This window comes from Ptiloglossa arizonensis, chromosome 3 (genome assembly GCF_051014685.1).
Source record: "Ptiloglossa arizonensis isolate GNS036 chromosome 3, iyPtiAriz1_principal, whole genome shotgun sequence".
Classification (NCBI taxonomy): Eukaryota; Metazoa; Arthropoda; class Insecta; order Hymenoptera; family Colletidae; genus Ptiloglossa; species Ptiloglossa arizonensis.
The window spans coordinates 10445707-10471208 of NC_135050.1; the positions used below are offsets into that span (position 1 = coordinate 10445707).

Below are 25502 nucleotides of genomic sequence, written 5' to 3' on the forward strand. Positions count from 1 at the left end.
TTTATTGCAGGGACTCGATAGCGATTAATTATTTTCATTCGAGAGACGATCGAAGCGTTCGAAACGTTCCAAGCGTAATGTGCTCGGATCGATCGATGGTGGAATCTTCGTTGTTGTCGAGATTCAACGTACAGATTCAAGTGTCCGCGATACCTTGAAAATAATTGAACGTTTTATTTTTTCGAAGACCGTATCCGATGCAAATGGACGTTAATCGAACGCTGGGAGTATCCGTGGATTAGAAACGAGGTGAAACTTCCCGAACCAACGGTTTTTATTTTTTCCCGTACGTGATTTTAATCCCGCTTGTAATTTGTTTGTCCGTTTGTCCGCGCGCCTGGATGGAATCGTGTTAGATTACAACAGTAATATCACACTGGACCGAGCATTCTTACAACCGCTAGAAATTGAAATTCGAGGGTCTTTCGTAGCCATTAGTCTGTCCGATTTGAATAACGATGAGACGGTTAATTATTCGGAGTTTAATAGTCCCTTCCGATGGTACACTGTGGACAACATCTCGGTATAGTTCGTGATATTCGATCAACGGGATTATACGCTCCCGAATGCAAAACATAGTGTCTTTAATTTATAATTAGTTGCAATTGCGATTGTCCGAAAGGTACGAGCGACGTTGAAAGATCACGTCGTACGAACGTGAAAATTATTCAACAAATGAGGATTTTGTATCTCAAAGTATCGTTTTCTTCTTCTTTTCATCTTTAATGATCGTATTCCAATTATTGTCAATTTTTCTCGTAACGAGTCTCATTTGTTACCATTTGTCACTTCGTTGTTACCATTTGTCGATTATTCTCTCCGTTCGACGGTTATTTTTATTTTCTTCGTAACGCGAAATGCCATTTAACGTTTCCCTTTCTACTCAAGAGAGATCAAGAACTCGAGTGAAACGAAGAAGGAAAAGTAGAAAACATATTAGAAAGAAAACGTACGGTTCAGGACTGGTTAACATTCATCTTCTAATTTACGATTCGTCGAATCCACTGCGAAACATGAAGACGATTCATCGTTAACCTATCATCAAATGACGCCAGCCGAATTTTGTCCTTGCGACTGGTTCAAAAACGAACCATGGTCCAGGAACAGTAGCACCCAGACAACATCGGCTAAACTTTGCCCAAGTTCCCACTCTCGTCCACCATAGTCCAAAACGATCCTACAATATATATAGATCCTCGTACGAGTAAAGCCAAGTTTAAGTCCAGTCTTCTAACCGTATACACGTTGTATCTCTTGCTAAACCTCCCTTTGCTACGATCTAACGGAGTGTTAAAGTCAAGTAGATTCGCGCGACGATAGAATCTCTTCTTAGCTGAAAAAGTTCATTTTCTTCAAATAATCCTCAGTTGGAATTAATTTCGGTTTCACGTATTCGTTTCGCCAAGTGACGGTGTAACAGTCCCGTCACGCTACAATCGCTGAATTCTGGGACAGATCTGATTCCACGGTATTTTAAGTGTTGTCCAGATGCGTTCGCACGTTGAGTCACAAGTTTGGGTCGGTTTGCGATTGAACATTACCCACGAGCTCCACGGCGCGGAACTCACGTTCGATGTTTGTCCACGCGACGGGCAACGTTTCATCCCGATATTCGAAACGCGAGCAAGCGGATTTCACGAGAAACCCTACCGCGATTCCGGTGAACGTTTGAAACGAGTTACTACCGGGGACAATTTTGTCCGCATTGGAACCGTAATCGCGGTCGGCTGTAATGGCAAAACATCGAATTCGAACGGTGAATCGCGACGGGACCGATTTACGTATTTCAATAAAACAACACAGCCACGGAGCGCGATCGGGGGCAAGAAAACACGGCAAAATACGTTTCATCGTTCACCAGCGAACCTACGAAAAACGTCGTCCTCTCGAGGATACGAAAAGCATCGCGGTATTATACGATTTGCCGCGTGGAAACCGAATTTTCCTTTCTCCTACACGGAAATCTCCGTTCCGTAATTAACGCGGTTCGTTTTCTTTTCTTTTTCTTTTTTACGAATAAATTTAATTATTCACGCTATCCTTTCGCGAACAGTTCCATTGTATAGGGAGGTATACGTGTTTCGCGAGCCGTTGAAGAACGCAACAATCCCGCGGTAATGGGACTCTGGCATTGCGAATCCTTGAGAGATCATACTGACGCTGATAAATGGGATAAGATCTGGATCGGATTACATCGCGAAGGAAATCAAGATTTACGTTATCATCGCGCGTGATATTTACATTTTTCCGTCCTCCAGTCGACGAATGCTTGATATTGAAATTCATGGCGCGGAAAGCGAACGACTCGAAAAGCTCGGGTTTCGTGGAACATTACCCATCGGCACACCAATTATCCCATTCGATGGAATATACTAACTGTATAATTCCATCAGCAGGTACGAAAATTGACTCGTGGACGTAGGAAATTTTTCCAAATAATAAGATCAATATTATTATATCAATTTGTGTAGTACAATATTAAAATATTAATATAATAATATCATTATTGGTATTGTATTGGTATTTCAATATTATTATTAATATTACATTAATGTAATAATTATTATGTTACTTTTATTGATTTCTATGAGTGCATAATAATAATTATATTATTATTATTATTATTATTGGAATTTATTTCACTACGTGGAAAGAAATACATATATAGAGAAAAGAAGAAGAAACAGGATGAAATAGATTCCGATGTCTCTTCGATAAATACGCAGGATGATTAATCGGAAGATGACTCGTTCCCCATCGAATCGATCACTTTCCGTAATCGAAGATTTTAATGAAATTGAAATACATTGCAATTCGTGTGAAATTGAGGAGAGTATATGTAAGTCATCGTTTCGCAGGAATGAATTTTTATCTCCGAGACCATTAATTTCGAAATAAATTATCTTCTGGTTCGACCAGTCGTTTTTTTCCAACACGAATATTACGAAGAAATTTTTACTTTGCAAATTTCGAATCGGAGAAATTTCACCCGATTGGTTTCGTTCGATATAATACGGTTCAAGACTTTTAGGTCGTTATAGTTAATTTGTTGTAAATATTTTTCGTGTTAGAATTTTCAAAGTCATCTTCAGTAGCAGTTGAACGCAGGGATCGATTATTTGAAACGGGATGCAGCGCGATTTTTAACGTGTTAATTATGAATAATCCCGCTAGAAATTACATATTTTATAATGGAAGCTTCAACGTATTAGGTCGTATCATTTCTAGATTTTTAACATTTCGGAATTTTCGAAATGAAAGTTAATGTAGAATGTTCACGTCGTAAAAGCGTTTGTTTGATCCAAAAGAAAATTTATTCAAAAGGAACGATCTTTTTCAACGAAAACGAAAGAAAAAGGAAATTAACTGGGTTGGTAGTTTCAGAGATAAAAATTCAATTTGTGTAACTTATCTCCGCGAGAATGAGCAAAATTGCAAATTATAATGACCTGTACTTTTTAAATACATCTGAAAATTTTACACAGGCTGCAACATATTTGAATTTCATCGAACCTCGAGTACAGAAAACGATCGATTCGATGTAAAATGACTCAATTGTAAAATTTTTTTGAATCGGGTATGCAGAAGAAAATAGTGGAATGTAAATTAATTGGTTTCGGAGATAGCTAATTTTATACTTCTCGAAGATTTCGTTGTTTTATTCTAAATTTTTAGATATCCGATCATTTTGAGGTTATAACCTGAAAATGTGTTGCGTCTAAATCTCACTGTCAAGATTATTGCTATTATTCGCCTACTCTGTGTCAAACAGTCGTAGTTAAAAATGATAATTTTGTATCTATCGTATGCGTGAAATATATTATTTTCGTACAGCAAAACAAATTCATTTGCAAGGACCTAGCTGAACAATTACTTCCTATAATGGAAAAACAAACTCGTAGTTACCAACAAATTTACTTTTTCGTCGTTTTGAGCCTGTATCGTTGACGAGGTATATAGAACTTTTAACGGCATGTATTTTGTTTAAAAAACTGAAAATATGATTTATAAACTGAAAGTTATCGGTAATCGAATTTTACAGCGATATACAATGCGGCGATGTACATGCATTATTGATCACTTAAATAACCTTTAAATATAATAGAAGAATTCGAACACACTTTACGAGTGAGTACGTTCCATTTATCGATACATTTTCATTGGAAGTAGAAACACAGATTTCCGTTTTAATTTTCACATGTATTCGATTTAGATAGGTGATACTAATGGACTGTATACCTTCTATATTATTGAAATTGAAGTTATAATTTAGAGACATTATGCCCCATCGCTGAAATAACTGGGTTACTATATTTTCAAATAAAAATATCAAATATAAAAGATTATTATGGCACCGTATCAGCATACAAACAAGCGTATAGACTTTTTCGGCTACGGTTATTAAATATCGAATAATGGTTCTTATACAGTTTCAACGAAATATTTTTTGTACGCCGTCGAACGAGAAAAAAAATACTAGATAATGGTTAATGTCGTTCCTCTTCGTTTCGTTGCATTTCTTTTAACGAAATAAACGTTAATATAATACTATATTACATCAGTTAGTAAACGCGAAGAATTTATTTCTAGGACACTTTGTGTATCTGAACAATGTATCGGATACAAAGGAATAAAACGAGTTTGCTTCGCTTCACAATGCAGACGATGCATCTCGCAGGTCTATTTTATCAACTTGTCACTCACACGGTTCAGTTTGAATTTCTTCTCCAAATGTATGCACTCACCCATTCCCAGCAAAAACACGCTCGCACGTCACGCGCACATATATTTTCATAAATTAAATACATCCTTTTAAGACTAACTGAACTATAGACATTTAACCTAGAAAAATTCTACATGGAACTCAATTCTGCGAGATAACGTGTTTTAGGGTCTTGTTGAAATCCACGAAGATTTTCATTTTACAAACAAACCTATCGACTCCGAACTGTTATTCTCTACGAATTTTGTATTCGATACGTTACACACTTTCCTTTACGCGTTAATTAACGCGGATCCGACAAAGTTGAAATTTTAATATTTGAAACCGTATTTTATAAAAATGGTCAGACAGATAGAAGACTCGTGCACGACGATTTCCTTATATTCAATGGCCTTTACCTTTTGAACCCGGTCACGTTTACAAAGCTCTCGTCACACGCTCTCTTTGTTGGTCTTTCTAAGCGTTAAGGCCGTTCAAAGCTGAGTTTATAGAGGAATTGGTTTACTGTCGTGAAATTTCTTCACTGCTGGTGACCATGTGCACTTGTAGCGTCTTATTGCCTCGTATTGAATAGCGATCGATGTATCGTAAACTCACGATGCAACACTCGTCGATAATCTTCTCGTCAAACGTTCGACCCTGGTTTAAATCGCAGGACCGACTAGATGGCTTGGAGTTGACGTTTTGGAAAAACTACCCCATAGGAAGAACTCTGGCACCGATTTATCAATCGTGTCACCACCCACTTGAACGATTTACAGCAACCCCTCGATAAATGCCCGCATTTTCCCTCTATAAATGACCTCGAATCACCCTCATCACTGTTTAGACAGCCACTGATACGAACTGAAAACTTTTTTATTTCGTGTTCTATCTTTCTAAAAAACAGAACAAGTTAAAAATAAGTCGAAACACGACCTTACTCGGACTATTTTTAATTATATGCGATTCCAAAAAATTCTTTCAAATGATTCGAATAACGTACAAGAAAGATAATCCAAATATGGTCGTGTTTGGTCTTCTTTTTATCGAAAATATTTCACCGATCGAACGACAATATTTTCAATGCAGATGCAACGAAAAATATAAAAGTTTTAAAGTCGCACGATTGATACGAGCTCACATTCCCCTTTAAATAGTTGCGCGCGCAGACCCGAATGTGCTCTTATCGAGAAGTTACTATACGCACAAGAGAATACTTGGGTACAAGGAAGAACAGAACCTGACAGAATTTTCAAGTAAAATTTTCCATTTCGTAACGAAAGTAATGGATTTGTACTTCGAAACGATTCTATTGTTATAAACTTTCGAACATATTTTCACGCAATACAAACTCTAATTTACTCGGACTTACTTATCGTAACGATTTTAGTTTGTAATGAACTTTTAAACGTTTTTTCATATAATACAGATTTTAATTTACTCGGACATACTTATCGTAACAATTTTATTTAAACTTCTAAACGTTTTTCCGTACAACACGGACTTTAATTTACTCGGACATACTTACCGTAACGATTTTATTTTGTAAGAAACTTTTAAACGTTTTTTTTACGCAAGACGGATTTTAATATTACTCGTATTTACCTATCGTACGTACTACCGTTATATGTACAAATACGTTCGAAATTCTCTCGACGCACAGCTTTGAGATTAAGATCAAGATCAACGTTAAGATTAGCGTCATTTTCGAAGTGTAAAGTAGCTTACCTGAATGAAAAACAATTTTGGCTTGCCGATCAAGGTGGGACACTTGGTACCGGCGAACGGGTTCCACAACGTTTCGACCGTGTACTTGCTGTCGTGCGTGTACAGTATACCTGATTCCCCATGCGTCATAACCACCACAACCAGACAGTCGGAATCCGTGTGGTCCTCCTTAGCGACTGTAATGAAAGGATTAATTAATTCGGCGAGGACCGCGATAACGGACATTGACTGTTTGCCGTAGTAGGTAATAGAAGGAACAATATTGGGTAAGCTAAGTTCCCAGCGAGGTTTCCACTTCTACCCTCGAAAATTACATACTCTTCGCCAAAGCGTACTCTCTGTTTAGACAGTTTTGCGTTTATTGAATCCAGGCATATTGAATTACTGCTATTAACTATCCCGTTCGATATCGCGAAGACGAACAAGAACTTAACTTTCCATGCGTGGTAATTTTCGCTCACGAGTAACTGTTTTTACATCGAATTCGAGCAACAGTATTTAGACAACGATTCTTACCGAGGTAACGAGACGAAAATCACTATCTACCTGCGTTTCGAAGCGAACTGGCAGAGTTTGTCGCATAGAGAGAAAAATACTTGGATTTCGTACAATATTAATATTTTCGCGAGCTAGGAAATTGATCGTGCACAGAATTTCGATCATGTTCTGTGGCAATGTTTTTAATTTAAAACGCAAAGATTGAAGTTTATCGATAAATTACGATTCATGGATTTTTCCTTCTACTCTTGTGCAATGTGATACTCTTTGACTCTACTTTTGGAATCCGTCAGCTTTTGTGCTCGTTCTTGTAAGAATGTGAATTAAAAATATCGGTACTTATCATCGTGTTGGTGTAGTGTAAAATGTAATAAGTTTAAAGATAATTTAACATAAATCGTACCTGTTTCAATTGGGTTTAACCACGTAACAAACTATATTAAAATTTCAATGGCAGCACAATTCGTACATTTATGTACCTGGCTTTGCAGAATAACATTCTTATAGAGGTTGAAACTTTTTTCGTGAAAAAAATATTCTCGTGTCTTTTAAATTCGTTTTGTTTCGTATTGGTATTCTAGGACAAGAAATGTCATCGTTACCGTTTTTTTTTTTCATTTACAAGGGCAGACTTGGAGTTCACTTGGATTTCATAAAATGTATAGATACTTTCCATACTAGGTATCGAACTATATCAGAATTTCCTTCCGTCTTTGAGTCTCAAATTACACGTTCGTGTATACCAATTGCTCTAATTAAAGATAATAAAGTACATGCACAAGTGCGATACAATAAGATAGAAAGGTCGAAATATAATATTTATTTATTTGTTACAAATAAATTAGTTACAGTTCAATCTCAAAGTATTTCGAGAAACAGTACAATAGTTGGAAATTAATAATCAGGGTTATTTTACGAACATCCTGTTTGATTTTTGGGATTCAAAAGCTCTTTATCTGATTATCATCCTGCTACCCAATCGTGTGCAAACCATTATATTTCAAGCTCGATTTTAATTTGTACGGACATCTTGCTCAATTGTTGAAATCGAAAAGCTCCCAATTTGATCACCCTCTACTCAATCGTGTGCAAATTATTATATTTCAAGCTCGATTCGCCATTAGCTAAATTGAAATGTACCTTGCAAGTATCTTTAGCACCTAAATCCATTCAGAATTCGAACGACCCAAATGCTCTTTTCGAAATTGTTGGCACAGTATCTATAGAGTTCATCCATGTTTTAAAATCGTCTCGTTTCAAATCACCGAATCTTCGTCCCCAAATCTCATAACTGCTCGAATTTGTCCCATCGATTGTCAGAGATTGAATTCAATTTGTACAGTGCATAATTATAGCACTAGTCTCGTTTTCAAATATTTCACACGTTTGAACAAGAATACAAAAGAAGTAATTCCATGAAACAGTAAAGCATAATTAAATGGGTTTAAGAAAATACGGATCATTGCCTAACTGGAGCACCGACGTCATTGTGCGAGTTTGAACAAGTTTAGCTTTTCAAAATATTTCTATAACTTAATTCGATATAGTTTTAAGTAAGTTTTTTCGATATACTTTCATACTGAACAATGCATCGTGGCAAATATTCGAACGTAAAAGTAAAAGATTCAATTTTGACATGCAACGAGGAAAATGTGAATATTCAGGAACGTGCTCGATGAATGAATAAATCTCACAAGATTATAGGATTCTTAGGTTGTATTTTTCTTTCTGACAGTTGTGCTGTCAAAAATATCTTGGTCAACTCGTAGAACACGATATATGTTTTGTCAAAGCGAGGAATTGGCGCGAATCGATTTCTTTTATTTCGTCTTTTTTTTCTTGCAGCGACAGTTGTACAGCAAACAATCAATTTCGTTTCAACGAGTCGCAGCGTTAAACTTAGGATCCGTAGGAAGGCAAGGATTAAACAGGACGTGTGTACCACATTATAGATTCGAAAGCCGCATTGGCTTCCGCACTAAATTTAATGAAAGGATTAATTAATTCAATGTGGTCCGCAGTAATGGTGACCGAGCTGTTTACCATGATGGGTCATACGCAAGCAAATCAAGAGGTCAACTACGCCGCGTATTATTTGTTTAACCTCTCGCCCTTCCGATTTTAGTGTCGCGTTTCCACGACAAATGCCGTTGAACTCGAAAGTCCCTTTTTCGAACAATTTCAACATTTTCATCGATCCGCCAGAAAACGAACTTATGCTTCCTTTCAGTCGGTCCTTTGACTTTGCGCACGAGAAGCGAAAGCGTTTGGAAAATTTCGTTCAAGTTATTTTCATTGTTAACATGTTATTCCGGTATTTCTTTCGGAATATTCCCTCGTAGACGATGTAAATTGCTCGAAAGGTTGATATAAATTTTTGAGAGACTTTAAAACGTTCCTTTCGTCTTAACCGTATTCAGTTTCCGTGTTGCATGCTTCCGAACGCTATGTACAGAGTATAAAACGTCGATCTTTTGAGTTTGCTTTTACTTGTTAAAATACATAGAACAATCGAGCACGGTAAATATTTATTCTCTCTTTTAAACAAAATTTAATACAACGTTGCTTCCGTTCGAGTCGATGGTTCTGGAACGATTGTTACAGTTGGATCAAATTCAATAGGAAATTTTTTCCAAGCGCGAATCACATCCGAAACTACTTCTGCTTTTACACCGCACTTAGCTTCAGAATTTGGTTAATTTAATTTAGAACAACGAATAGATTCATCGTATAAATTCAATAAATTCGTAAAATTGATTCGCGAATAAGGAATGACGATACAGATTTATACGTAACTAACGAATCATTTTCCATCTAATAAAAACATTATTCCTTATTCGCGAACATACTTTAAAACTTTCTTCGTTAATTCGAACAACTCTTTAGTCCAATCGAATAAGTTTTTATTCGAATATAAAATAATCCGTTATTTTCTAGTAACTTCGTTTCGTTGGTAAATTTTATTCGAAGTTAAAACTTTATTCGAACAATTTATTCGAAATGTTGTTCGAATAAAATTTAATTCGAATAATGCTCAACTCTGGTTCAGCTTGCCTTTCTGGCAAGCTAGTTTGCACGAAAGAAAAGTAGAGCATCCAGATGGGTATGAGCCTTCGATGACCTTGAACGACTACTTAATTTTGCTTCTATTCTAACTTCGGTACACCTGCTTTGCAAGCTGTCACGTGTCTGTAACCTGGTCGAACGTTTGTACTAAAAACCGGTCTCGTTGTCATTTTGCCCCACTGTGCGTACCGTGAACTTTCTCGTTTATAAATACATCTCCGTTCTCCCTTCGTATTATTTACATTAATCCATCCTCGCGCGACCCTTCATCGCCCTCATTTTATCGTTCATTTTTTTTTTCCCCTCGCGTATAGCTTTTCCTCGATGTTCTACGAATCGCCCTTTCCAATTCTGCGCCACTGTTGGATACAAGTAGCTCCTTCTTGAAGCAATTACTCCAAGTCTTCGAGCAGAACTAATCGGATTTTGTTTTATTTCTCGAGCAGTACTCCCTACTACTCGGCGAATCAATTCCTTTGGTCTTTTATATAGGCTTCGTTCTTCGTACTATCCACGGTTTTTCTATTTGAATGATGTAACGAACCCTGCATTTAATTCTGCTAAAAAGTTTCACCATTTAGCTACAGAGTACCTTTCCTCGCTCTTCGAGCATTCTCTCCGATTCTTGCTACGAGAGTTCCCAATTTTTGAATCGCATGCTCCTGGGCTCAAAAGTCACGTTTGGTACGATCCTTGTGTATACCGTGTACGTCTGTACGGTATATATCTGTTCGATCTATATTTATGCGTACAATGAAACAGTATTTAATCAACATTGAATATAAAATACAGAGTACACAACGATAACGATATCGCGGAAATAAATAAGACGGCTAACATTACATTTTACGATCGTAGCCATAATATTGGGTCTACTTATCGCGTCTGCGACGCGCTAAATTGATTTAATATTTCAAATACGAGGAAAGATTTAACATTACGCTCGTTTGTTTCTGCCAGTGTTGCCGAAAAAAGTTAAAAGTGCACCGTCTATTATTGTATTATACACAGAGTACCGAAAAGGTTTTGTCCCTCGTATTCGTATTTAGCTGCTTCGTAGAACCGAGAAAACATTGATGTAGTAACTTACACATTTTATAACGTCGATTGATCGAATACATGTAACAAAATAATTTGAATTTTTACACTGAACAATTACAGAACCAATACGAGCGTTTTTAATAAAAAGACAGAAATTTTTCCACGCTCTGTATTTTGAATATTTCGTACGATGCAGCATTTCCTACCCGGTAAATTTGTTATACCCAAAACACGTGAAGTTTGCCAGAGGGTTTCTTGTTTCCTCCAAGAGTATGTTTCTCTAGTGTATAATATTTTCCTTCTATACTGTGTTCCTTTCTCTGCGTAATTTCTATCGTAAACATTGAGCAACGTTTTGATTCGGGAAAGAGAGTTTCGGTGAATAATTTCTTCTCACTGAACACCTGTCATTCGTATTAGATCGTTCCATTGGATTGGGCACTGTTAAAAGAACAAAGCGCCAAAGCTGTTCGGGTAGTGGCTCGTTGAATGTCTGCATTCCCGTGTTTTCGTTCGGCCAGTGACAAAAGTTGGACTCGCTTCGACAAAGTACGTTCATTAATTCAAACGAATCGGTTTCGTTCGAAGTAATCACCGAATGGAGACCCGGCAAAGAATTTCTGTCTTCTTTCTCCGAATAGACGCGCAAATCTACGAAATACGGAGTTACCCGGCAATAAGTTCACAGCGAGGTTAAATCTGTTTCAGCGACTAATAATCCGATACGATCGAGGTATCGAGAGGTCAAGTGTGGGCTACAGGTAAGCGGGAGGGATGTACCGTGCAAGTGGGGCGACCTCTTATCGGTTATCACGATAATTGCGCGAATCTCTACCCTCGTAGGATTTTTCAGTCCATCTTTTCCGCAATTGTCCAGGTTTGATCGTATTTACGGTCGAGAAGAGTATAGCGTTTCGATGAAGACGATAATTCGGAGAATCGTCGCAATAATTTAGGAAAATTCTAGCTTCATCTGCAATTAAGGTTTTATCTGCAATCGTTTTTTGTTGGATGCTCTTGGATATAATAAAGAAATATATCAAGATTGAAATGACGCCAAATTGAAGTTCTTTGGTGCATTAATTTTTCGAATGTCGACAGAAAAGAAAATGGAGTTTCGTGTCACCGTCTTCTCCTTTAATTATTCACCTACGCGAACGTTTCGCTGAAAATGATACGCGTTCTTGTTAACCTCTCGTCGCTTACGAGAAGATGTCCCTTCGGTTGGTCGATATGTCGACTGTGGTACAAATTCAGAAGTTTATTATCGCTGTCGGTTAACGGTCCTTCGGCAAATGTAAATCCAGTCGTCCCGCTGCAGATGCAGGACTGACGCGGCTACGACACATGCGTTTGTGCACACTCGTTCACGGATATCCGCGTTAAAAGCAGCCGGTGAAACGTGCCCCTTTGCCTCGACAAACGAAACCCTCCTCGCGTCATTCGGTGACCCGAGAATTGCGGACTGGGGCCAGTTCAAACGCCAATTGCCCTCCACACGTAATGACAATGCGGGTTAGCAATATATGTCGACATTTTGAAACACGTAACAGGGATAACGGACACTTTGATCGCCGTCTGTTATTGAAAGAAGAAGAGAGCTGTCTTCGCGCTTAACTCTTCTAAGGAAAGAAAAAAAAGAAAGATACGATTTACGAAAATACAGCAAACGAGTTGCGATACTCGTAAAATTAAACACGTACTTAGTCATCTCGTTACACCAACGATGCTTAAGAATTTTTCGTTCATACTTGTAGGATATATCGAGGAAATGTAACTTTAATTATTTGTATTTTAAATTATCGAACACTCTACCCCCTACGTTATATTTTGCACACTTCTCAAGGAACTCGTTTGCTCTTATTTTACAAAGGTACATTAAAATCGAAGGGAATAGAGGTTTCGTCCTTGTTAGCGTCACCTTTTACGCGATATTGCCGTTTTTATCGCACAACGAAGATATAAGTAAATAACGAAAGCTTAAATATTTGGCAAGGAAATGTTAGCACGTTGAAAATGGTAAAATATGTGCTTTTATGCAATAAAATTTCCTTTCGTACCAAGTAGTGCTGGTGTAATATTTTTCATATACGTGCCAAGTTAAGCGACGAGCTAGCAGCAAGTCAAGTCTAAAGAGTTGTAATTTTCTTCGCTATCGTAATCGAGTTGTCCGCGGAGAAAAATAATCGTCCATTAGTTCTTTTATGAAAGAAATCTACCACAAGGTACGGTAGAATACCTCGACTTGAGCACAGCTGAAAGGCTAACTCGGATAGAGACGGTAAATTGTAATAAACTTCGAAAGAATGTACCGGTTAGTCGATGAAAATTTTAAAATTGAAAGTAAATTTTCACTATAAAATTATTTTTAAACCGAGCCAGATCTATATAATACAGTTTTGGATACGTGCAAAACCAATCGATACGATCTGGACGCCAACGAGTATAAATCGAAAATGTTTCGTATCCATGTTAAATGCAAATTCATATCAAGTAATGCATTATACTATAACAATTAGAACATTTGTTTAATAAATTTAAATTAATCCACTATATCGTAGCATGTATATTTTCTCATAACGTACCCGTATTCTTTCGTTCAGATTTAATTTACATTTTTCCAACACTTCGTCCAAAAAGGACCTCTAGAATTAATAAAAAAATCGCAATAAACGTTTAAAGAACGAAATATTATCAAATGACGAGATACATTAATGGGGTTGTCAAAAATTGACCAATTCCCCGTGCTACCCATTCCTTCGAATGGATTTGCTTCAAATTTTACCCATTTGTAGCCGTATATCGTAACCATCCCTCTCGTTAAAATTTCAAAAGTGTACATTTCGCTATAACGATTAATATGCATTTTTTATCTAAACGAATAAATCGGAAATGATCGATACAACTTACGTAAAATAATGATAATCTATGAAAACCATATATCATCCCAAAGTAGTGCTCTTTTGCTTTCCCAATAACAAGAAAATCTTCTTAAAATATCATTGATGGTTAAAAATTTATTCATTTTTTTTTATTTTCTCCGGGCTATACTTTAATTCCTCTTTATCTCGTCTTTTATATACTTGGCCCTAAATTTACAACAGGGATCGATAACGGTCACGTACCATTACGAACGTGAACGATTTAAAGATTTTTAATTAGCTCTTTTTTCATCTTAATGTTAGAACTCTCGTTCGGCATACAAATCACAGAAATGTTCGCGCAAATAAGAATCAATTCTTACGAATGATCGAATTCTGCGAATGTACCAGCAATGATTATTAACGAGCTTGTTTGGTCGATCATGGTGAACTTTGACACAGTAGAACAATGGAACCTCGATATTTGCATGCGAACCTCGTTTGTCGCATTATGTTGACAAGTGGAAGGGATGATCGTTCAGCAACAAGTGTCGCGTCCACCGTTTGAGACAAGAGATCCGGTAGTAAGAGAACGACAATTACTGAGAGATCAAGTATGGGCTATAGGTAACAGATAGGGATGTACTGTGCAAGTGGAGCGACTTCTTATCGGTTGTCTCGATAATTGCGCGAAGCTCTACCTTCGTAGGATTTTTTAGTCCATCTATTTTACAATTATCGAGGTCTTGCCGTATTTACGATCGAGGAACGTATAGCGTTTCGATGAAAACGATCATTCTGGGAATCGTAGCAATAATTTATGGAAATCCTAGTTTTATCTGCAATTAAGAGATTCTTTTGGTTTCAAGAGTACAATTTTGAAAATTTACTTCATTTTTTCTACCATTAGGTCATTCCTCTAGCTCTAAAATCTTTTTCGAGGAAGTCTACAAAATGATAGGAACGTGGAGAAAATAAAGCGAATCGTTGGAATCGAAAATTGGAATGTCAAAATCAAAAAAATACTTTTGATTATCATTGTGTCGATTTAAAAAAGTTCTGTACAATCTTTAATCGTATTCGTTAATTTTTTTATCCAGATGTCTTTTAAAATTTCTTTAACGAAGTCGAACAATTTGTTACGACTTGTCCGACGTTTGTTAGAAAACCAGTCAATTAACATTTGAATCGCTGCTCTCGCTTATACTCGAGCAGGAGTAATATTATTTTAAATGCTCGGGTTAAGGAAAACACCGTGTATATAAATTTGTTGGCGTTTGTGGACAATTCTGTAAGATTTTTAAATTATTTATCTAATTTTTACATGTATTCGTGGCCATGGTTATTGAGAAATAAATTCTGAAATAAATCGAGCAGCGAGAAAGGATCGGGCAAGTACCACCCTACGTGCTCGATTCAAATTTCAGAAACGATTATCGAAAGTTCGAGTACCATCTATCTAGCATAATCAATTCCTAACGTTACGTATAATATTGCTTCGTAATATCTACGAATATTTTTGAAATCGAAGAGAAACTAGTTTCGCGAAATTCAAAATTCTCGAAACGGTATTGGTTATGAAATTGTTCGCTAAAGTGAAATCTAAACATCGTACAGGCATTACGATCACTGATTTCGTTGAACGACTCTTATTGTCTTTATCGCGAGTCGGGAAAGGAACGTAATTTTATGAAGAACGACCATGAGACGGTATACGGAAGAAGCGAAAATAATTATCAGCGGTGTTCCGGTCACGTTTTTCTGCGTGAATCGTTTCCGTAATTTCACGCCGCGCTGATAAGCGTCCGTACGTGATGGGATTACATCATTTCCGTGGATTTCCTGTAATTATATTCCTGGTACGAGAATCATTAATAGCCCGTTTCATGGGGTTCGCCGTTTCAACGGTGTTTCTTGGCCATGTTATTGACGTGGTTGCTCGGGAACGAGAGATCCTGATTCGAAATTATCGCGATAAATTGCGCTAAATATGAAAAAAAGAAACAGAAAAACTCGATGGTCCATGTTTGAAGTAGTGAAAAATTGTTACGTTCAATATTTTCTTACAATTTTAATATCGACGATAGCCACGTTCATACCGTGTAAAATGGTTCTTGAATTCTTTATTTTACATAAGCAAAATGTTTGTAATCGTGGCAACCATGAAATTACTTTTTACAGAAGGGTAAAAACTGTAACTGTAACTCTTGTTATTTTGCTTACTTTCACGCGAAAAGAAATTACATATACTCTTAACATATGGACGAAAAATATGTGTACAAACTCGTTAGGAAAATGTTTGTTTTAAACGTTTCGTTTTGAAAAATCTCAAAGAACGTCTAAAAAACTGCAGTCCAGAGTTCTCTATCGTTGAATTCTCGACGGTGGAATCGATAAACGATCGAACGATTCTCGATTCGACGGGGGAACGCGAATTCGACACCGTAAACGATCTCGTATCTTATTAATAAATCGAGAAATAAATAATGTAAATCCTTGTCGACGCTCAAAGGGGATACCGTCGTATCGGTATTGACGTTCGAGTGCTCGAAAATGACAATTTCCATACTGAAAGTGCTCGCCGTGCTTTTCAAATCGAGATAACGGAAATCCAACGCGCGAAATATGTGCATCGTCGACTGGATGCACTCGATGCGCTTTGTTTCCAGTCGTTCGGAAACCGGGTCTACGCGCGCCGATTGTTCCGTACCGATTCGTCAAAGGTGGAAAGATGGCCTTATTCCTCGAAAACCAATGCAAGATGACGCGTCGGGTCGAAGACCGGGGACGATTAAATTGTTCGATATCTTTCGTGAACGAACGAAGCAAACAAAACGCGGCGAGCGTTGCGCCCGGTGCACACAAGGTGTGCACTCGCATTGTGCATCGAATACCGCGCGCACGAGAACGTTTCCGATCGGGCCGACTGCGCGGAAGCGAGCAATTAACCGAATGCACGAATACGAACGAACGACGCGATTAGTCGAGCACGTTTGGGAGCTCCCGTAAGATGTTAGCTGCCATAAGCTGCCCCGTTATAACAACGAGCAAAGTGTACCGAAACCAAATTGAGGACAGAAATTAATGTCGTTCCGCGAATCGTTAACGAAGCTGTTGAGAAAGTAATCGCAACTTTTACGCCACCAAGTGGTATCTATATTTGCAGTCGAAACATAGATCGAGGAAAGGGATTGTCGGAACACGTTCAGAAACGGAGGATCGTTTTCGAAACGCTATAACCGCTCGTCCGCAGCGAAAGTTCGACGTTACGGTACGCTCGAAACATTAATAAATACCGTAAGATACATAGAATGCATTATGCACTTTATACACGTTTGAAATAATATTCACCGTGCGTTCGAAGCGCTAGGCTAACTAGCTTGGATCGACAGTGTAAATATCATCGAATTAGTGGTGGAAAGCACTATTGTACGTATGTATGTGCGCGAGAAAAATAAAGTGGAAGGGTAAACTTCAATTTCAACGGAATGATAAATATTTTCGTTCGCTTACGCGGTACGGAAACTTTCAACGTGGAAAGTTCGTTCGCATTTTGGATCAGTGAAATGTATTTTATTCATCTTCAGTACGCAACGAACAAACGGCAATATTTATCGTCAATATTGTTTTCATAGAAAGTTATCCATACTTCGGTCACTAGCAGTAAAAGTAATGTATATTTTTTTTCACATCTAATGTGTAAACGATTTCTGATCGAATACTTTTTACCAAAGATTGTGTTACTTTTCTATCATAGGATATTACATGTCCTGTACGTTTTATCGTGGAAACAATTAGAGTTTCACTCGTAAAGTTAAATGAGCTTTGATTACACGTTCTTCTTTTTTTTCTTTTTATCGTTTATTTAAAAGCTGCTCGAACCTTGAAAGATCTTTAACAACCACCGTTACCATTTACGTTTCTATTAATTACAAAATCGTTCTTCGTTACAAATATTCATGTATGCATTTGCACGCAGTTGCCAAATCTAAATGTACTTTTCAATCATTGAAATCCTCTACTGTTCGATAGTTTTTAATTGTTATTTACAGGAGCAAAATTTTGTTAAAAGTATAAAGTTTTATTTAAAAAATAGCTACAGTCGTACCTTCTACAAAAATTGAATCCCGTTTTCGTTTTTCCGTGTAAAACGTAAAATGTAGAGAAAAAAAATGTATTTGTTTATACCTTTTTCGAAGGAAACCATGTTCAAACGCTATATGGACCATTCTGTATAATTTTATAGCATTTTTGTCTTGGCAGACAATGCTTTTATAGCTACCAACTTTCTTTAACACTATAGTCCATCTCGTATTATTTTACAATGTAATCGACGATCTTTACGGCTGCGTTATTTGTAATATTTCTCGTTATTCACTTTGTAACCCCGTTCTGAGATAAAAATACCGATTAGAGTTCCGGATGTGATTTATCCGGAACTCGAAGCATTCGTCGCTTGTATTCGAAGCAATGTTTCCTTCGAGTATAGCCACTTTGCAGTTCCAAAGAACTACGTTCACGGAAACACCGGGAAAACTCGCTTTCCTCTAGTTTTTCTACCCGTATCCACGACGCGAAGTTTCCCAGAACGTGGACCGTGAAAATTATGCCTCGAGCGTCGAAAATGGTGGAGGACAGTATTTCGCTAAATCCACGGAAAAGTAGGGAAACTGTAATGCTCCCCTTTCCCCATGTTTCTACAGTTCGATACTGCTCTCAAAGTAAACGGACGCTCGAACGTGTTCCAATTCTCCAAATCGCAGCCCGAGAATTAAACCGAAATTACTAATACTACTTCCTTTCGATCAAACTCTCGTCCAAGTATACAGGGTGCTTTATAAATGCGTGTCGATACTTCATGGGGCGAATCTGTATATTAAAATAGATAAAAGAAAACGTTTCAAGAACATGTGTTCTGTATTCCACGATCTTTTCGAGTGTATTTTCACAGCAGAGTTGTTGCACGATCGGATATCGATTACGATGAAAATTCGATCAATTATACCAATGTTGTATAATCGAATTTTCTTCGTACATATGCGTTTGTATACCGACATTACCATTCCGTCGTCGACGGATTGTTTCTTCGATGTTTTCCTCGATTATTAAACCGGTAATTTCGAAATACCACCGTCAGCGATTAAATTATTAACGCTTATTATTAGCATTATTGGAGAAAATTTTACTTTGATTCAATTTCGATTACGTAAACACGCGCAGATTGTGGTAAATACGATTACTATATTACAGTGCGATGAAACAAAATGGAACATCTAGTGTGCTTGATTCGGGTAACTAATAAATTACACATTGTACGAAAAATTATTTCGTACCGTAACTTGCACCGTCACTAATGACCTTGTTTTCGATGTGACGTTAAGCTTTCAATTGAAAAGAAAAGCGAAAGAAAAATTACACAATCTCCGGGATTACATTGCAGCACCATTTTCTATCGTTGATCTTTCGACGAGAATGTTTCATTTCTCGTGTCAAAATTGGGGAGAGCGTCAAATTAGGAATATTACGATTCACGTTGACCCGAAATCTAATACTTAACGCGGTACGTCGCTCGGTTTCGAAAAAAATTTACAAATTTCGTATAGGATACATCCGCGATTAATAACAAAATCATCATATCCGATATCAAACGTATTCGATCTTTGGTAAACTACCTGTTATCGCGATTCTCTGGCATGACGCCAACGCGAACAACCCTTAACGCGTACCGTGCCATGAAACAAGCAGTCGGCCGTGAACTGAATTATTAAATCGTGTCATGTATCGTTACGCGACCTGCGAGTAATTGTTTCAAACGTTTTCACCTCGTTTCCGCCACTCCCCACAACGCGTGTCCCAGTCCCGATTCCAAACCAGCGAGGGCAAATCAAGAATATTACAGGTACTAAAATTAGGGAACTCGAGCGACACGCGTACCATAGCGTGCCGAGCGATTATTAAAACAATCATTTACAGGACAGATACAGATATTTGAAAAAATATCCGCACAAACGTGTACAAACACACTTTCACCCTTGAAATCTCAAGTCGAAGCTCTATAATTTTCCCAAATTACAAAAACTTCTCGTTGAACGTAAATATTGGGTTGTTCGGAAAGTCATTTCGTTTTCTTTTTGGTAAAAATGAAATACAATTTTTTTAGAGTGTATACACATTTTATTAAATTATATATTCTCCATTTTGGAAAAGGAAATAACTTTCCGAACAATCCAATACGTAAACATCCGAGAAAAATTGATTTTGTTGAAACAACTCCAAAAGAAATGAAACTTCTGGGATTCTAGATCTACGTTCTGAAATTTTAAAGATACATCGCACGGTTTGCGTAATTCCCTTGCAAATTGAGACATTTCGAAGACTCGAAGGACAGACGAACGTTTTCGAACGAAACGTTTCACTTTTCGCGTTCAAACTCGAAAAAAGAACCGTTAAATATTGCGCACAAATGCGGAAGCTTTTGTTATAAAAGTGTCGCCTTTGGTCTTAAATAGCCTCGGGAAAGAAGAATGGAATTGTGCGGAATTTTATCTCGGGAACTGGCGGCAGTAGATTTTCGCGCGAACGACTTTAAACGATATTTGCAACCGAATTGTTGAACCACCACGATCGGGGTTGGTCTCGTTGATCAATCCTGGCCGTATTTTTCGAGTAAATTAAAGACGTCGTGGGCAAATTGCGCCGTTCCCCGAAAATATTTAACCGTTCGCCTCGCGCGGACCTGTTTTCATCGTGGGTCCGAGGGAACACTGTTTACTGTGCAAATAAAAGTCGCGTGTACGCTTGTATTTTGTCCACGATATCGAGTCCGGAAACGACGATACGCGTGCTGCTGTTGATGTTGTCGCTGCATCGGAACGGGAGAAAAAAAATAATAGTGTTTATCTGGTCGACTTTACGCAATGGTGCGGAGGGAAAGGTGGGTGGGCGAACAGATTAAAAAATGACAGGTTCGGCGTACGCCGACCCGTGGAAAAGAGACGAGAATTATCGATTCCACGGGGCGTCGGTTAAAAATATTGCGGGTGTAATGAATTCCCGGTTGCCGCTCAAACGAAAGATTTATTAGAACGTGTATGAAAAACGAAATGTTGAAACGTAAACCCCTTTTGTGAATCGTCGCGCAGCTTTATTTATTTCGCTTCGAGTCGACTTGAGCCGCGATTAAACTTAATCCCTCAGCACTTTTTACGCGATTCGTTTATCAAGAAATTACGAAACTGCCATGTTTACGTGCTTATTATCCTTTCTTGCGTACAATGGATAAGAATTTATTACAGGTGCATCGATTGTACGGGTATTGATTCACGTCGTACGGAAATTATACGCATCGATTATTGTACGGGAATTGATTCATAAACTAGAGACTATTATTTAAAATGTAGCGTACGATTTTTTGAAAATTTTAATAATCGTAGAAACGGTCGAAGTTTGAAGACGAAACGATCATTTTTATCCATAAAACGACTTTAAACGTTTATAAAAATGTAAGTAATTGATATGTTGAAAAAATCGTACGCCACATTGTGGAATGCTCTGTGAAGAATATCTCTATAAAATTTGAAGTAAATCGAATGCGTAGTTTTGAGAAAAACGTGAAACGAGTTTATTTATCGCTGCAACTTTGCTAAATGTTTGAATTTCGAAAAATCTTTTCGGCATAATATTCTACGTACTTTAAACTTTAAGAAAATAAGAAAAAAAATAAAGTCCTCCCTTAAGCGGATATATTGTCACTATTGGCTGAATTAGGCAAGCGTAAAAGTTCACCACGTGACGAGGAACGCGAACGAAATAAAACCAACTAAAGTGAGATGCATTTATGAACTTATCGTTGCACCTAACTTTTTCGTGTTTCTCATTCGGGGTCAATTGCATCACGACTGATGCGAATAGAAGACTCCCTTCCCCCCTGCGACGGTTTTAGTTTCTAACATCGAAAATACAACGAAATGTTTTACTCAACTCTTGCTATATTTACGTTTAAATGAAATTCATTTCAAGCTTCTTCCATAGGGTCTACGAAAATATTTTTGTATTATTATACCGGCTAGGAAACTTGTAGAGGAATATTAACTTCGATAACAATCGGATCGGAAGAAAGTTTCGAATGTATGTACAGCAATGATTAATATTTAACGGGAGTTTCGTTGCGATAAATGAAACAAATATAAAACTCGCTGCGTCTAACTTTAACAATAATTAACGACCGAGATAATATCATTGCATAGAAGTACCGTAAGTCGAGTGATCTCTGCTTCCATATTTTCATTTCATTGCGTTATATATCTTTAAAATGATCATGCATATTCATTCTGTACGTATTCATTTCCGTGTGAACATAACTTACGCGAGTACCTTATGTAACGTAATATTACAAGTACTTTTCCACATCTCCATATTTTTCCATAACATTTCGTATCATTCTCCTTGAACAATTTAATACTTGCGGTCAAGTTTTCCTCCATTTTACGACGATTCTTTAATTTCATAGGGCAATGTTAGCTACGAAACGTTAGAAGGAGAAGTTCGGTTCGTGTAATAAAGCAAGGAAGTTTTAAGGGCACGCCTAAAATTACACTGCTGCAATGTGCTGCGCAAAATGCATCAAATTTTGGCACTGACTGTGCTCCGATATGCAGTACAGAGCACACTTTGTTCCATTCTTGAACAATAATGTCCAATGATTTTTAAACATCTCCAGAAAATTCTCCTCGATGGTTAGAAATCCATGAATTTCTCACAATTGGTCGCGTGGAACGATTCAAATTCTTTGGTCGGCATTTTTAAGAACATTCTCGGCCCGATTGCAATGATCAGTGAAAACAAGCAAATTACATTTCAAGAAACTTATCCTTAATAACGTATCGATCGCGTTTCGGTTCTGATCGTTGTAAAAGAACGTCGTCGAGAGATTTTTCTTCAAATTGAATTTATTCACTTAAATCGCTGTATGTAGACTCCGATTCTGGTCCCAGTGCAATTCTCTAGTCGTTGTCTTATTACACGATACAAGCATCTTATTAAAATAAATGGTCGTGTAAAGTATTATACTAGATTGTTCGATAAGTTTTGTCGTTCGATGGAACTTACAGAACAGTACAGTTTTATCGCTCGATAAAACTTATCGAACCACCTATTATAGTATAATATAAAGTTATTTCTACTGTATATTATATTGTAATTTATCCCCCGGATTCTTTCATTCATTTCGTCTATACACATTCTCTTTCAGACCATACTTTAAGGCATTGGGATATTGGACCATTTGGATTCATGGATTCGGTGTCCCATAAGAACGCAAGTTCTCTTTAGTTCAACGAACCTATTTCTCTTTTTCAACGGCATATTGATTAATATCTACAAAAAAGGCACGCGAGAAGGTACCCAAAGAAATTCAATGAAATTACTCCATATTCGTAGAGTGTAGGAAAAAATTAAATTTGTTAGCAGAAGGAAGATAACCTTTGATCAATCTCCTAGTCAACTGCAGTTCACCGCGAAGTAATGCATCTTGGTTAAAATTCGCCAGTTCTCGACCTCTTCGCAAATTAATTTATTCGCGACTAGATATGTGCGTTTCTGTAAACGTAGCGCATTAATCTTACGTAGAGTACGTAACAAGTATATATATATACGCAAGAGTAGGAATTACGTGCTTGCTTCATCGAGACGAACCCAGCACCGTGTCCTCGAAACCTACTCGAAGAATTTAAGATAAAGTACAACCGCAGTCGACCATGTGCTGTTGACATTTTCGACGGCCAGTGGAGAACATCGCACGTATAACCTCGAATGTGGCTACTTTTCATACTGTGTGCCTCGTGTGTGTTGTGTGCTGTCTGTCGGGGCAGCTTGAGTGCCAAAATCCCACGCGTGCACTGCACAGCACGTTGCAGCATCGGTAAATACACTCCGATACATTCATACGAGCTTTTCACTTGAGAGCAAGAGCAACATTGTACGAGATCGGAGTAAATTTTCATAGTCAATGTTTGTTTGATTTCTTCTTGGTGGACTCTGGAAATTGTTGCCCGAAAAGTGTATCTCGATTTATCATCAATTGCTCGTTCCCACGATAATTCGAGAATGGGTTAAGCGATCGTTTTTCCCTTCCTTTTATTTTACGGTTGGAATAAAATCTGTCGCCTTTGACGAAAATCTTTCTACTGTGAATCACGCATGATAGCATACTTTCACGTCGCGTCAGTTTATCTCTCACTTTGAGAGGCACAAAGCGTGTGTCTTCTAATTTGCACAAAAGTAAAAAAGACTTTATCTCGACTACAGTCTCGAAAGAAGCCACTTCCGTGTCGTCCTCGTTATAATTACGAGTCCAAAAGAATTTCAAATCGCAGCTAACAATTATAATAATGTTTTTATTGCATCGTATAATAGCATCGTTATACAGAGTGGCGTAAAGACGAGTTGTGGCTCGATCGATGTCAAACCTAATCTATTCGTTTCGTTATACGTTAAATATTCGTGACAAGCTCTTTCTTAGTACAATGATTACTGAGATTGTCACGATTTTTCTCTGAGCAGTTGTCGCACCGTTATCTCCCCTGGTGTTAATTGTATCTCGTTTGCTTTTATTGTTTCTCATTTGCTTTTAGTACCATCCAATTAGCGTACACGATGTAACGGTCGTTTTCGAACTGGTTGTACAATTTGAAAAGGGGTAAATTTACACGAAAAAATAAATCGAATACATAGAATCACATTTTTCCTTACGAAACTTTGTACTTGGTCATTTATCTATATTGATTGGTAAAAGGTGAATAACGAAGTAAAAGCATTTTTTGTCGAAGAATTTATTCTGCTGGTGTAACAATGGTTGAAAATGATTCCTGTTTTTCTACCGATATATTTGTACTCTCTATATTTCAATTTTGGTAACGTTTCCTCGCGTTTATTTTTTCTTTTTAAATTTTCAAACGCAAAAATAATGTTCTCCTTCGGTCGATAAAAATCAAAGGTTCGAATCGGGAACGATAACGAGCAACGACCTTTGTAATTTTCATAAGTACGAGCGCGACGAAAACTAATCCACAGTACAGAGTTTGGTATATTTTATTTAAATAACGAATAACGAATAAAATTTCATTCGAAATATTATTCGAACACAGTTTTATTCGAAATATCGTTCGTATAAAATTTCATTCGAAGACTATTCAAAATGTTGTTGAGATAAAATTTTATTCGATTGACGAATGCACGCGACTATACTTAATCGACAAATGTAAGCGTAAAATTATTCGGAATCGAAACTTCGTGCAAAAGGTTGCTACCTTGCATTTTTTACTTATATATGCACCGATGCAGCCACTTCTGGAGTTGCGCCACCAGTTCGGAAACACCCTGCATAAGAAAGCGAAAGAGCCGAAGAGATAATGGCGGTGAAAATTTCACCGTGTTATACTCGGGTCCGTTTTCGTGAAACTTTCCACATTTCGATCAATGGTACCGAAACAAAGAAACCGGAAGTCGTCGGAGTAGCGGTGGATTAATCAAGAGTCGAGCTAGCTCCTCAATGACCTCGAGCAGCCATTTGTTTCTTTTACGACTGTAACTCCTAGTCGTTCTAC

The 25502-nt window shown here is 37.4% G+C and overlaps 2 protein-coding genes across 2 annotated transcripts in view; one reads left to right on the forward strand and one right to left on the reverse strand.

Moving 5' to 3' along the window:
• LOC143144910 (alkaline phosphatase) overlaps positions 1-25502 on the forward strand; it is a 422761-nt gene that overhangs the window by 242830 nt on the left and 154429 nt on the right. The gene's annotated exons all lie outside the window — the stretch shown is intronic.
• Positions 1-25502, reverse strand: part of LOC143144531 (caspase-1-like) — a 79497-nt gene that overhangs the window by 28274 nt on the left and 25721 nt on the right. Inside the window, exon 3 of the mRNA XM_076307035.1 lies at positions 6434-6609. Within this exon, the coding sequence (XP_076163150.1) occupies positions 6434-6609 (176 nt within the window). The remainder of the gene's footprint in view (positions 1-6433; positions 6610-25502) is intronic.